At 43.7% G+C, this 14726-nt stretch overlaps 1 protein-coding gene across 2 annotated transcripts in view; it reads right to left on the bottom strand.

The window, feature by feature from the left end:
* Positions 1-2191: 2191 nt before the first annotated feature.
* Positions 2192-14726, bottom strand: part of ELP4 (elongator acetyltransferase complex subunit 4) — a 228405-nt gene continuing 215870 nt past the window's right edge. For both annotated transcript variants that reach the window (XM_058546188.1, XM_058546187.1), the window contains one exon: positions 2192-2866. In XM_058546188.1, coding sequence (XP_058402171.1) covers positions 2735-2866 — 132 coding nt within the window. In that variant the 3' untranslated portion in view covers positions 2192-2734. The remainder of the gene's footprint in view (positions 2867-14726) is intronic.

Here is a 14726-nt window from a genome sequence, read left to right as displayed (position 1 = left end):
TATGAAGACATTTCAAATACTATGTTTGGCATTGTTACTTAGGTATTTATATCTTTGAGACAAGTTGATAATTGGAAGTCTGTTAATAGAGTGTGTATGTCATAACGTATCAAAATAGTCTATACACCTACAGTAGCATTATTGTGGACCAATATTTTTATGTAGTAAGTTATTAGCATATGGATGATCGATAATGTTCCCAGAAAGAGGAAAACACATTTTTAGAGTGGGTTTTTATCCGAGGAAAACAAAAATATACACCCCTTTCTAGTAGCTTATTTTTACAAAGCCTGCCTAGTGAATCAGAACAAGAGAACTTGGATCTGATTTTTGGAAAGCCCAGGTACTATTATTGTTCAAAATGCACTTTTACTGAGTTTGAAAAATTTCTTTTATATTTAAAATAAGTGTTCAAATATGCACATTCAATTTTTATAGTATTTATCTATTTGCAAAGCACAGACTAACTAGCAATTGGCTATTAATTCTACAGACATGGTAGCCAGGAAGGTAAATCAGTGACCTATCAAGTATTTTTGACAAGCAGTTTACATATCTGATGACCTCACATTTCCTTTTCAGAGTCAAATGCTATGTAATTGTTCCGTTGTGTGTTTGTATAAAACGAATCACAACATGGTAAGAAAAAGGTTAGAGTTATTAAAATAATAACCTGACTAAAATATTCATTTGAGTTTATTCAGATTGCTCATAATGCTTTCAGAGAGAGCAAAGCTTTTGTGGAGTATCTGCACATTATTTATTATCTTTGGACTAAATTGATTTTCTGGAGTTGCTTTAAATTTTAAAAGCACTTTTGCTTAATATAAAAGCCCTTTAATTTTAACTGACAGATCAATTCTGAAACTTTATTTTGAAAAGAAAATGGGGAAGAATTTGTCTTTCGAATTAAAAGAAGTGAAAAAAATAAACCAGACATTCTAAAAAAATAGAAGAAACCTGATTTTTAGTACTAATGAAATAGTGGGTGACAAAATAGTTGTCTTTTTGATTTTGATCACAAAAAATAAACTGGTAGTGACAGGATATGATGGAGAGATTTGACATCCTGGCGAATCACTGTCATTGATTCAATTATTCTAATTCTGAATAAAAGCTGTATACAGTATGTGTTTATGCTACAGTGGGTTTTTTTTAAGTGACTGACATTCATCACGTTGGTTAGACAGTTTTAAAAACCTAGTCTTTGTTTTCTACAATGTTGTCAAGAACAAATAAAGTATAATTTGTGGTATATTAAAAGAAAACTGCTTAAAAATGTTAGTTATAACTGCTTCAAAATATTCTAACATATTTGAAAATGTATTTTGGAAATTCACTTTCTCCTAACGAATGTTAAACAGCTTTTTAAACGTTGGGACTCTACTTAAATATGCAAGTTACTTTTTAACTTTTGCCTTTTGTCAAAAGCTTTGAGAATATGGAACTATGATTCAAAAACCTAGTGTTTTATATGAAAACTGATTCAGTATGGTATACATCCCCAACATGTTTCTATAGTTAGAAATGCCCCCCCCCCCCCCCCCCCCCCCCGCCAACGTTCGTCTTCACAGAGGGCTCACCTGGTGCGATGGAATCTGAGGGGGCCGCAGTGCCTCCTTTGCCTCAGACCCGCGTTCTGTAACCCCTCTCACCAAGCTTCAAGACATGGTTTTCCCCAGTGTCCTGGCATCAATGTAGCTGTCAGTTTGCATTTCAATCCTGAATTATGTCTGTGGACATACTTTCATAGTGCTGACTTCAATCGCTCAGGATTACTAAGTAGAAGACCATCAACTTTTTTTGTGAGGAGGATCAGCCCTGAGCTAACATCCATGCCAGTCCTCCTCTTTTTGCTGAGGAAGACCGGCTCTGAGCTAACATCTATTGCCAATCCTCCTCCTTTGTTTTCCCCCAAAGCCCCAGTAGATAGTTGTATGTCATAGTTGCACGTCCTTCTAGTTGCTGTATGTGGGACGCGGCCTCAGCATGGCCGGAGAAGCGGCGCGTCGGTGCGTGCCGGGATCCGAACCCGGGCCGCCAGTAGCGGAGCGCGAGCACTTAACCACTAAGCCACGGGGCCGGCCTCTCAACTTCTTTTTCTATGCTTTCCATCACTCAACTTCTTTATATTTATTAACTATTAGTTATGAGATTAATTATCTTTAATGGAGTCTTAATCCCAAAATATTATTTTGTCTTCATCAATTTAATAACAGGTTGCATAAATGCAAATTCATTTTATTATAGTCTTCATATATTAGCAAACGAATTTTTCACTTTTTAAAAAACCTTAGCATTTTTGGTGGCAAGTGACTTTTTCAGAAATAAAGAGAAAATGTTTTTCATATACAAATTTGAATTTCAGAATGTTTCATTTGCCACCCACTGTAACATGCACTTTATCATAAATTAAGTGCCTTAATACACGTCCACTAATGACCACTGTAAAGCATTTTGAATTTTGATATTTTATTTGCTTTTATTTAAAAATAAAATCAGCTATTTTCTCTGGATATAGCATAAAACAAATTTTAAAATGAAAGTGTTTCTGCTGACTATTTATGTATAAAAAGTTGGTTAAAAAAATGAAGAATGGTGGCCTCATTTTGCAATCCTAACTGTTCTTTTCAAGGTTGAAGGGTCAAATCGTTAAGAAAAATATTTACATAAGCTATTAGCAATCATAATTAGACTGTCATATAATTCTGCAAGCAAGACTAAGGAAGAACCATTAGAAGTCCAGGTGCGTCTTGCCTCCGGCCATCACGCCACAGCCCGGGCCCCGCAGCTCGGCGGATTCTGCCAGACCCTGTTTGCTTGAGCGGCTCACTGTGTCTGACAAGTCTGGAGGCAAATGCAGTCGCTATGGCAGAAGATTTCAGAAGAAGGAAAGAAAGAAGAAAAAAATAATTAATTTTGCTCTCACGAGCACACTTCAGAATACAATATTATGCTCTGTTGATCAGCATTTAGTCTTGCATGTAAAATTCCTGCTAAAACAGTTCTTCAGGCTGAAGCCCGCGGTAACCACATCCTGTTCCCGCTAGATGTCACAAATACAGCCATTCCACAAACTGGGCCAGGAGTCTGAGTGGAACATTTCCAGAGTTCAAACCTAAACGTATGAAGATTTTTTCTGATTTAGGTAGAAATGAAAACACGTACATGCACAAATAAAAACATAATCAAAAAACATCACATGATAACGGCAGGGTTGTTTTTTGGCTTTGTTTTGTTTTTGCCGGGACTCCAAATGCTAAAATCAAATATAGCTTTTCAGCAATTATGGATTCCCACAAATGCTTATTTCCCTTTGTCTATTAAGTTGACCCGATGATTCTATTTCAAGGCAATACTTTTTGTAGGAACTTACAATTTTCATAGAAATATTGACATAATGAAAAAAGTGATACCAGTCAAATGGTCAATATTTTTCCTATGCTCAGGTGAGTCAGTTATAACCTCTGTTACAGGTCTTGGTAAGTTTGTTACTATGCACGACATTGGGTCATGTTTTCAAAAGAATAGTGTAGCTTGGAACATCTCCCATCCTGTCTTTCTGCAGATACAGGCTGACTTAAGCAGATTCAGTTCTGACCATCGTCACAGGACAGTTACTGTAATTAGCAAGAGCTATTCATATTTCAAAAGAACTTTTTTCGGTTTTCAAAAGGATCTCTATTAAATTCCTTTAACTGTCAGTGCTCCCAAGCCCACGTGATTTGTTTCCTAAAAATCCAAACTCAAAGGAACATGTCTGCTGTGTGCAGTGCAGAGTGGGGGTGGAGGCTAAAGGTAAGAAAGGCAGGAGGGGCCGTCCCCTGACGACTGACCACAGCCTGCAGAGGTGAACCGACCTGGAGGTGACCTCTCGGAAACCCTTTATTTGGAAAAGTCCCTTCAATATGAAGAAAAATTAAGATGAAAAAGGGCAGAACCATTTTTCTTTTTGTAAAAATATTGTCATATACAAACATATGTTCTGGCTAGTTTCTTTCCCGATAAAAGGCTTGTTTATTGTCATGTAAACACAAGCTGTGTGATATCAAAATATTTTAAAACATTAAAAATAATTTATGAAAATATTCTTTCTTGATTTGTTTCCCTGTACTTACTTTCTAATGCAAATACTTGTAGGACAAAAGATACTATTATACAGATATATGATCAACAAAGATGTCAGAAAGGTCAAGAAAGGCTGTAACATCCATGTAGTAATATTCACACACTATTATTCATTTGTATCCTTAGCACTCACACTGTCACACATTAAGTAATTAAATGTCTATTTCTTGAATGACATAAAAAACTCAAACACAACTTTGTTTCTTTGTTTTAAATAATTCCTTCATTTCTTCATACTCTACTTTGTTCCAGAAAGGACTGCAGGTAGAAGTGAAAGTGTGAAAGGTTCAGGAATCTAAAAGAAATGCACAACTCTGAAGCCTGAGGTTACGAATGTCTTCGTAGTGTTAACTCTACCAATGTTCCTGTGAGGAAGCAGGAGGGAAAGAGACATTTATTATATGTCTGAGTTTTAATGTTTCTTTAAGATCCTGTAGTTATTTCTAATAAGCAAAGGAAAAATGACTAGGCTACATGCACGATCTGAAGGTTGTCTGAAACTTACAGAACATTCAGCATAAAAAGATGCGTGTGGGGCTCCTTTTGGCTGGGACCTCACAAAGGTGATGTCAGATGGCGATCAGGCTGTTCAGGAGTCAACTGGAGTGAACAACATTTGGAACCTCCTTGAAGCAAGGCGCTCTGAAGACCATGTCGACAGAGCGCCCTCCCCACTGGGCGGCTGCTGACAGCCCAGCCACAGCGAGGAGGCCGCACGTGCGCCCTCCCGGGCACGTCTCAGGACAGCCGGAGACAAAGCAGCACTCGTGGAGGGGAGGAGAGCAGGACGGAGCTTCACAGAGACGGGCTGGGTGTTAAATAATGAACTGGACTCTGACACGTAGAAATGGTGATTTGCTTAACAGTAGAATTGATTTATCTTTATGATGCATTTGGCTTAACGGTCATCCTGCTCAGATAATCTACATGAGGAAACGGGTAGTTTATTCAGAACCAGCACAACACCATTTATTTCAGGAGCTTATCTATTTGCTAAAAATTTCTCCTCCTCTGCTTCTCTGCAATGAGTGCGAGCCAGTTGGCTAAAAGCCCTTCACAGCAGAAGCAGCTAAACGTGACATGTGACACGCCTGGAAATCTTTCAAGCTGAATGGTTTTGAAGAAAAGTCAAGTACCATTTGTGTGTAACTTCTGAGCATAAAAATTTTGGGTGATGTGATTAAATGCTTCTAACCAAATGCTACGTTGTACAGCACATTGGCATACTCCTGTCCTTTGAAAAAGCCCCAGGCCGGCTCTTCGAAATCTGTGAATCCACATGTGACTCTGCCTGCCCCGGCTGACGGTCACCTGAATGAGCTCACGATGCAGTCAGTTTTGTCCTCTTCCTCTCTGGGCTTCCCCCGTGCGCCGTGTCAACGTGATGTGAAGCAGCGAGGAAGGAGGAGAGATCGGGTTCCAGGCCTGCCAGGCGTGTCCGGGACTTCCCCTCCGAGGCTTCCAAGGCCCTTACACACTTGCCATGTAAGTGTTCAGATGCTGCTGTACCCCAGATCTGTCTTCTGAGAAACATGTAGTCCAACACTTGGCCTCTCGTGGTGATCTCCTTTAGACCAAGACCGCAAGGCTGTGACGGTGTGTGAACGTTTAGACCGAGAGGTTTCACCAACTAATGGTTTAAATAGAAATCAGACTATAAAAAATATCATACTATTTTCAACCTCGTAAACCAAATCAAGGCATTCACCTTCCTCACTTTATCCCTGGGGTTCTGAGGCAAGGGCCCAAACGTATCTCACATCTTGAGCCGACATTTTTCCACCTGATTTTCTTTTTCCAGATTCTGGGAGGAAGGGATTGCACTGCTGACACAGGCGATGCATATCTGGCTGGCTGCCTGCCTATGTTTTCCAGTACCCCCTTGTCTCCAATGATGATGTCCACGTAGGCACAGGGACCAGGGAAAGGTGTGACAACCCCCAAGTTCCCAGGGGGCCTGGGAGACGTGCACGATCGATCCCACTGGATTAACAGGTCCCTTCTCTCCATGCCACACGGTGGGGAACAGCGAGGCTGGCAAATACTCCAGCAGATCAGGGAGCCACTGCCAGATGGCCCCCTAGACCCAGGGAGCCCTGGTCACAACGGAGCAGTGGCAGCAGAGGGGCCTTGCTCTGAGGCGAGGTGCACCGAGCCACACTAGGAGATTCTCCCTCTCTGCCTACCTCTGTCTCTCTGCCGGGCTGAGCCACTGTCTATATTTTGTTATCCTTGAGTCAGTAACTAACGGATCCTAGACACACAGGACTGGGTTTCCTGGCTCTGCTGCTCCCTCCTACGTCCTTGTCTCCCAGCCTGCCAGGCCTGTGCTCGGCACTGTTCGCAGACAGAAGGGGCAAGATAAGGAATCTAGATTACAGTGGATTTGAGACAAATTGCAGGTAAATACTCATTAAAATAAGTTTAATCAAATTATATTTTTCATATTTTGCCAGGACCAAACCACCAGGTACTGTTTGTTTTCTGAAAACAATTGATGTCGTACATTTTACCCCAGAGCAGATGAGGAGAGATTTGTTTTAATCTTTTTAAAATTTCTGACATTTCACACCTTGTATTACTCGCAATCACAGAAAGGGGTGTTAATATTTCGAAATACTTTCTAACAGATTTTTTCTCTTCTCTTTAAAACACAGCCAACTTAAATTAAAACTTGTCAACAGCTTAGAACACACACTGGTCTCTTAACAGAGGAGAAAGCGACAGCCTGACCCGCTGTCACTTACTCTCAGCTCTGCTCTCTCAGCTGAAGGGAAGGAGGGGCCAAGAAGGCCAGACCTGGAAGTTGGACACATCCCTTCCGCTCACGTCCAGAACTCAGATGTGGCCGCCCCTGGCTGGAAGGGAGGCTGGGGAATGTTTGAAAAGGTGTCAGAGTACGTAACAAATCTATTACTACGGGAGAAGGAGCACATGGGTACTGGGAGACAACCAGCAGTGAGCTACAGCTCCGAGGAGGGCCGTAGCTAAGGGTCGCCATCTGGCAGCGCTCACCAGCGCCTGAGCTACGGCCCCTGCCCGGGGCCCCGCTCTCAGCTTCTGACCGAGAAATGCACACTTGATGCCCCACCAGCCCAGAGGGCAGGGGTGAAAGGAGGGTTCAGAGTCTCTCTTGCTTTATACGTAAAAAGAGAGACATGCTTCCCTCTCATTTGTGGACAGACTGACTTCCTCCCAGGACATGAGGAGGAGGACAGAGGGAAGGAGGCAGAGAAGCAGGCTTTGCTACAGTCATCACCACAGACTGCTATTATTTCTTCACAAGATTTCAGAGTGTTGTTTCACCTTGTAAAAAAAAAAGCTATTATATAATTATTATATTTTTACATTGTTACATTTATATTATTCCCTAATCCTTATTACAATATAATGTAATATTGCAATTATTCTACATCTGGTTAAAATTTTGCAATGTGGAAGATGCATTTGCCTAATTTTGGTGAATTTTGTGTTACTCTCACAGATAACTAGGCCAGTGGAAACAATGCCAGAACCAAATTTTTGCTCTTTTTGGATTGGTAAGTGTACATTTTGTAGGGGCTGAATATTTCTGGAAAAAATTCTGCCAAATATGGTCAGGTCTTGGGTTTTACTTTTTGTTTGTTTAAGATCCAATCTATTCTCAAGGTTTAAGATTAAAATTGTTTTATCAAATGTCGTAATCATACTATAGCCTTTGAATTGAAAAAAATTCATTTGGTTCTTCCTGATTGAGTTGAAAATTAGACAAAATTTCAGAGTTAGAACACTGCACATTGGCTGCCCACTGAAGAACGCTCCGGTGTGCAATTGTGTTGACCGTCAATTATAACTGACGGTACTGTCTTGCCTCCCAAATCACCTCTCTTAAAGCACATTGTGAAGAACTCACTTGTCTAAACAAAAGTGTGATTTGTGAAAAGGCACATGTCTGTGGCAGAGATTGCTAGCTTATTTCCAATATCCATTCTCTTCCTTCCTCTGCAGCACGTAAGAGAGTCTCTGAGTATCAGCAGGGCACATGGCCTCCCAGAAACAAGGTCCCATTTCCCAGCTTCCCTTTGCCAGTGGGTGAGGCTGAGTGACCACGCTCTGGTCCCTCCGTCTTGAGCGGAAGTGCTGGGGTTAGGCTCAGGGCTGGGTCCACGGAGGGCATGCTTCTGCTTTGCCTTTCCTTAGCACCACTATTTGACGGCGCAAGAGGGCTCCCGCCCCACCCCTTCCTGGGTGGCGAAGGGGATGTGCCATCCAGAGCCTGTGCCTTTCTTTATGGGACATACTCTGGGGACTCAGAGCCTCAGCTCCTGTCCAAGTGGCCACAAAGCCTGCACCCAGTCCCTTCCCCAGGTTCATCCTCCACGTGTGGACCCTGCTGTCGGTGTGCACACCCTGGGCAGCGGCCTGCAGGCCGATCCTCCTTTCATCTCCATGTTCTGGAGTGGAGCCCTGATCTTAAATTTAAATTGCCTTTCTAGGAAGGTATGTTTGTGAAGGAAGGAAGATAAAACATATTTGAAGGTCTGTTGGCTTGATAACTTTTAAATATTTAGGCATATGATAATGTGGCTCTTCATTTGTGTTCTTGTTCTAGGCTCCACGCATGCTTGGGACAAGCCTAACTCTCCTCTTCCCACTTGCTGGAATTTGGATTTGAGGGCAGGTGCTGAAGCAGCCGTCCTGGACATCGAATGGAAGCTCTGGGCTGAGGAGGGCAGAGCAAAAGGACGGAACTAATCTAGGGTCTGCTGACACCATCTGCCACCAAAGGAGCCCTGGGTCACCGAACTGGGCTTTTATGTGAGAGAGATGTGAACTTCTATATTATTGAAGCCACTGTGTTTTTGAATCTGTGAAATAACAGCCTAATCTCTATCTTGTTTATAGAGAATTTGGTACCTGGAAAACGGAGCAATCAAGTTCTCAGATCTAAATACATGTTGGCTTAGTGGTCAGAAGGTGGGCAGGGAGGTCAGATTGCAGGGTGGAAAGATGGTGACCCCTGTTTGCTGTGATGACATGGAAGGTAAACCTCACAGCTCCCGATCAGTGGCTCTAGGTGAGATGCTGGAGAAATTCAGATGGGAATGTTCATTGGGATGTTAGTTGCTTCTTGCCACTTCCAGTAAAGTTATTTATAAAAAAGAAATGAACTTAGGCCAGAGCTACAGAATTTGCAAGAAGAGACAGCAGGGACTACAGCTCTGGTAGAGGAGGCGTCTGCTGCAGCCACAGTCTAGATGACCAACAGCTTGGTGATCTGAATGGTTCTGCGGCTGCACACTCAGCAGGCACCTCCACAGATGCCTGCTTCCCTAAGCTTTGGTGAGACGCCCTCGTCAGAGGCTGGCCAGAAACAGGAGCCCGCCCAGAGACCAAAGTCAGATTAAGGGTATCGTCTTCCCTTTCAAGTCAATTATTTTAGATGGCTTCAAGCTGGTTACTAATAAGATGAAGGAGAGGGATATGGGTAGAACAGAGAGGCCAGAAAATAAGACTCAAGTCTTCCCATGGACTAGTTGTGTGGACAAGCGTCCATCCCCCCTGCCTTGTGGGGGGCCTGCGCGCAGGTCAGAGGCTGGAAGGTGTGAATTAGATGCAGCTCTACCCTACTGAGAAGGGAGAAGAGAAGCAGGTGCTATCTTCCTGCCGCTTTTTCTGTGCGATTGGCAAGCACCCTGCGTCGGTGTCCGGTGAGCAGCTCACAGGAGCTGAGAGGCAGCTGTATCAGTGGATGCCAGACTCATGCTCCAGTGTCCAGGTACTTGCTTCACGGGGGTCAAGGAGCACTCGCAGCGGCGGCAGTGGGAAGCTGCTAACCCCAAGATGACAGGCACAGAGGTGTGCACTTTCGGCTAGCAGCTCGAGGTGGTCTCCGGATTCCCACCTTCCTGAGGCAGCAGCTTCCCCGGAGGCCGATCTGGGGGCACTGTCCTCCAGCCCTTCCAGTTATTTCATTAGCCCCCGAGTTTCTGGTAGAAACTTTCCGACTGCATAAAATAATCAGATGGGATCTGTTTCCTGTACTGAAGACCAGAGCTATGTCCAGACAACTCTTTGGCTGTGATTACTTGTGTGTGGAACTGAAGGGAAGCAAATAGCCCGGGAATCTTCTCCAGTCTTGAGGAGATTGTATTCCCAAAGAAACTACAAGCCTGGTGAAAGTCTACAATTATTCCACCCCTAGAGTAATCTTAGGTCCCCAAAGCTGACCTAGCAACAAGTGGGCTGTGAAAGCTGTGCAGCCTCAGGGGCATCCCCTCCGATGGTGACCTCATGCAGCCACTGACGGTGATGGACAAGGAGTGACTTCCCAAAGGGACACATGAAAACGGACAGGGAGTTCCCTCCAGAGAGCAGAACTGGGGCTACCAACGGGGCTCACGTCCTCTCCTGCCAGGGCGGAGAATTTTGCAGTTTCTAGCTAGTAGGATCCCCACTTGCCCCTGAAGAAGGGGTGTCTGTGGGAAGAAGGCTGCGCATGGATACCTGGGTTCCAAAGGGTTGTGGGCTGTGACAGAGACTGATAACTACCCTCCAATCTTTCCTCTCCCCTTTCCTCAGTAGAAGAACCCTTGAGTGCTCGGCCATCCTGAATGAAGACTTCATGTTCACGCCTCCCTTTCAGCTAGTTGTGGACCATGTGACCAAGTCCAAAAATTTGAGCAGAAGTGATGCTGCAACATCAGGATATTCAAAGGGAATTTGAACTCAGGCAGCCTGACTTCAAAGTCCACATTCTGACTCGCTGCTCTACGTGCAGGAACTTTTCTGAGCGCTAGAGAGAGAGGAGTGAACGGTGCAGGAAGATGCCCGCTTCAAAGAACCTACAACTCCAGAAGGACAAGCGCGTGACTCCATGAGAGACAGCTAACGTACAGGAAAGACAACTCAGACAGGAAGGGGTGCTTTTAAGGAAATAAAAGGTAGTTTTATGAATTTTTATGAAGATATGATACTGGCTGGCGGCGCTACGTTAATTGGTGAAGGCCTTTCTGGAGGGTGCTAAATTTTGAGAAGGGACCTATGAAGACCTGGAAAAAGAAGTTTCCAGGCAAAGGGAAGAAAATGCAAAAGCCTTCAGGTGGGAATAAGCTTCGCAAGTTTGAAGGACAGAAAAAAAGTCAGCTTTTCTGGAGCGTCAACAGACAGGGACGTGGCTATGGCCATGAGAAGTTTGGCTTTGTGGGCAGGTATCAGATCGAGTGGGTTTGTAAGCTGTGGTAAGTGACTTGGATTTAACCCTCAGAGCAAAGGGGAGCAAGAGAGTGACATACACTTATTTCCATCAATATCGGGACCAGCTCACCCATGTCCTTACAAAACCACTTAGGACACTTTCAACACTAGAAAACAACAGTTGTTGCAAACAGGTATATTCCATTAAAGACAGAATTTTCCAAAAGATGGTATACACAGGCTGTTCTAGACCCTGCTTGCTTCTGATTCAGGAAAAACACTCTAGCCATGAAGTGACACACAGCACCCCCTCTTTCTGCCCCTCCTGTGGGAGTGGTGGTTCTCCATCTCATGCCAGAAGACCCCGGGGGGCTGGGCCCCGTGTGAAAGGGTTGTGGGTGGCGGCTGTGGCAGTACCGTTGCTGGGGCTGGTTTGCTGAGTTTAATCCTCTCAAAATGTGAGTCAGAACTTTTTGGACTCCAGTCGTAATAAACCACCATGTTTCAGTCCCCACGTTCTTGAACTTTGAGACGTTTAAGATGTGGAGGAGTCACGTTATTTTCCTCCTTTATTTCATATATAGACAGAGAACAAACTAGATTATTCCTGGAGAACTTTCCTTAAAATAGTTTTACTTTCTAGACAAACTGAAGGCACTATCTTTTTCTTTTCTTTTGGTTTCTCCTTTGTTCTTTTGCACATTTTATTCTCAGTGATGGTCTAACATGAGCAGGACTGAACAAAAGCAAACATCCAAGTAACAGTGGGAATAAGGTGCTGTAGACTGTGACCCAGACTTGGACAGCAGAAACGCTGCGAAAGATGCCTTCCCTGAGCGCCCCTCAGGCTCTCCTCCGGGCTGAAGGAACGGATGGGAAGCAACACATGGCCAACTACCACCCTGTGACTCCCTGACCGTGCGCCCTTGCCTGAAATATGACTCCTTGTATCTCCCCAGCTGACTCCCTTCCATTCATCTTCCCTTAACTGTGTGGCAGGGCTTCCTCTGGTGACCTGTTCACTGGCCTCCCACTGCTGCTAACCCCAGTGTTGTTCCAGTGGCTCTGGAACACACCATTCCGGCAGGAGCAGGTCGGCTCCCGAGCGTGTGGAATCTGAATTAAGCCCCAGCAGGGCCAAACTGAGAGACGCTTGAGACCTGGGGCCCATGCTGCTGTGGCAGCACATGGAAGGAGGCCAAGATGTCCCTGGGGACAGACCACCATTCTGACGTGCTCTTGAAGCCCACTTTGTCCAGGAAGCCCCCTTTCTAACCGAGACAAGTGAGGAAACATTTTAGGAGTAATATTTTAGGTACTACCCCTCAGGTGGCTTAAGAATAGTAAGATATTTTAGGAACATTTACTGTTTTTAGAAATGACTATTGAGTTTGGAAAAAAAAAAACTTCTTTTAGAAATAAATTCAAAGTGCTAATTATATAAGAATTCCTTTTTATCCCTTTTTTTTCTTTTAAGGCATATGGAAACTACTCTGGAGGTGGCAAAAGGTAACACTTTGTTTCTGTCTACTAGAATTCAAAGTAACATTCACTCCTTACTATAGTCTGAAATGCCCCACTCAGTAAACTGTTAGCAGATAAATGTGTGTGTAAACTCAAGGCTGATCCCCAAACCCTAGAGATTTTTAGAACTACAGCAGATCCACCTTTCAATTTAGGACTGGCAGAGGTCTGACTGATACATAACTAATGGATCAGAGGAATTCTGAGGTGTGAAAGAGCAGGAACCAGGGAATTTTGAAATCAGATAATTGCTTAAGTTATCATATTAATGTCAGTCCAACAAATACCTTTCAAAACTGGCAGCTTTTGACGAACATTCCTCTTGGAAATGTGGCAATCATATATTTTTGTACACAAGTATAGAGCGTATATGAACATAATACTGATTTCCCTTGGCTGTCCATGAAGGAGTCGTGGGAGCATAATGGCCAGTGTGTCTGCTTGCATAATACCCGACAGCATATGCAGAACGTTACCCCACAAAGCCCTGCGATGGGTACGAAGTGCTCGGTGGAAATGGCGACGTTAATTCTCCCAACTACTCTTCAGTTACTTTGGGACCCTCACATTTGAGGGTCTGCTAGTTCCTGGGTATGAAGAAAGAATTTTTAATGGGGCCAAATGTAAGTGTTTACAAGGGGGAATTGTTGTTTTTTATTAGGAGCTGCCTTATGTTCAATAGTTGTATTTACTTTGTCAAGCTAGCCAGCATTAGAAGTCCCCATTGCTAGGCAGCCCCGAGCGTCTGCGAAGTATTTCTGGGCATTCAGAACTGGGGCCTATGCTGACCAAAGCCAGCGTCACCACAGTGTGCTCAAGTCCTCCGAGGCCTCCCCGCCCCCAGCCCCGAGCAGGGCTTCTGCAGCAGGAAATCCTGGGCACTCCATGCGAAACATATTTACATGACTGAAACACGGCAATTAACACGTTCGTAAAGCTGGAAGGGAGGCACATTTTAATGGTTTTTTGAAGCAGGCTGATTTCCTGGAGCTTTCAGTCTTATTTTATCCTGCTCTGCATGCGTGAACAAGTTGTTCTTTACTGTAGGTATTTGACAAAGTCTACCTGGTGTGAATGCGAATGAAAAGAAAATAATACAAAACTTAACTTTATGTTTGATCTTTGCCAAACTGTTCCTAACTTTTTCCACCAGTTCAAGGTATATCGAGGGCTGTGCTATTATTTTTGACATGTTGTGTTAGCTTTTATACACAGACAGTTAGGTACTATGTTTTTGGTTTGACAAATTGAAGTGTGGCTTTCTCTACACTGCCTGTATAAAAACTTACCATAATGAGCAGAAGTATCCAGTAGGGCAGGAGCTTCTCACTCCCCAGGGTCAGATAAAGGTCCAGTCTCCTAGGTGGTGTCCATTCCACCTGCTCCAAACTTCAGTGGACACCCTGGTGGTATCGGTAGTGTTGTTTGGTAAGTGCTATTGTATGTGTGGGTATGTAAGCCTGTTTACACATAGAAATAGAAATGTATAACATGGCAATGTTGCCATGAATATTTTAATATCTTTTAAGTTTCTACACTAATTAATTGCTGAAATCTTGGTAAAATTTAGAAAAAAAAATCTCTCATATCAGAGCCCTCTGAAATGAAATGAAAAGAAAACTTCCATTTTCCTTTTGATTTTTGAAAGCATGCTAACCCTGGAAACTCCCACCTCAATTCTCACCTAAAAGTTTATGGCAAATTTACGAATTACACTGGTTTCAGACAGTCACTGGGTACCTCTATCTGCCCCTCCACAGGCCTCCCTCCTCACCCATTTTAAAGGGAGCTCGGTTAATAGCCTGGGCAGAGCAGAACCCTCTCCACATGCCTCAGGGCAGCGATGGGGCAGCACCCACCGAGCGTGCTTGCTAAGGGACACAGATTAGAGAGGAGGA

This window comes from Diceros bicornis, chromosome 7 (genome assembly GCF_020826845.1).
Source record: "Diceros bicornis minor isolate mBicDic1 chromosome 7, mDicBic1.mat.cur, whole genome shotgun sequence".
NCBI lineage: Eukaryota > Metazoa > Chordata > Mammalia > Perissodactyla > Rhinocerotidae > Diceros > Diceros bicornis.
This window is presented reverse-complemented; position numbering and strand designations above follow the sequence as displayed.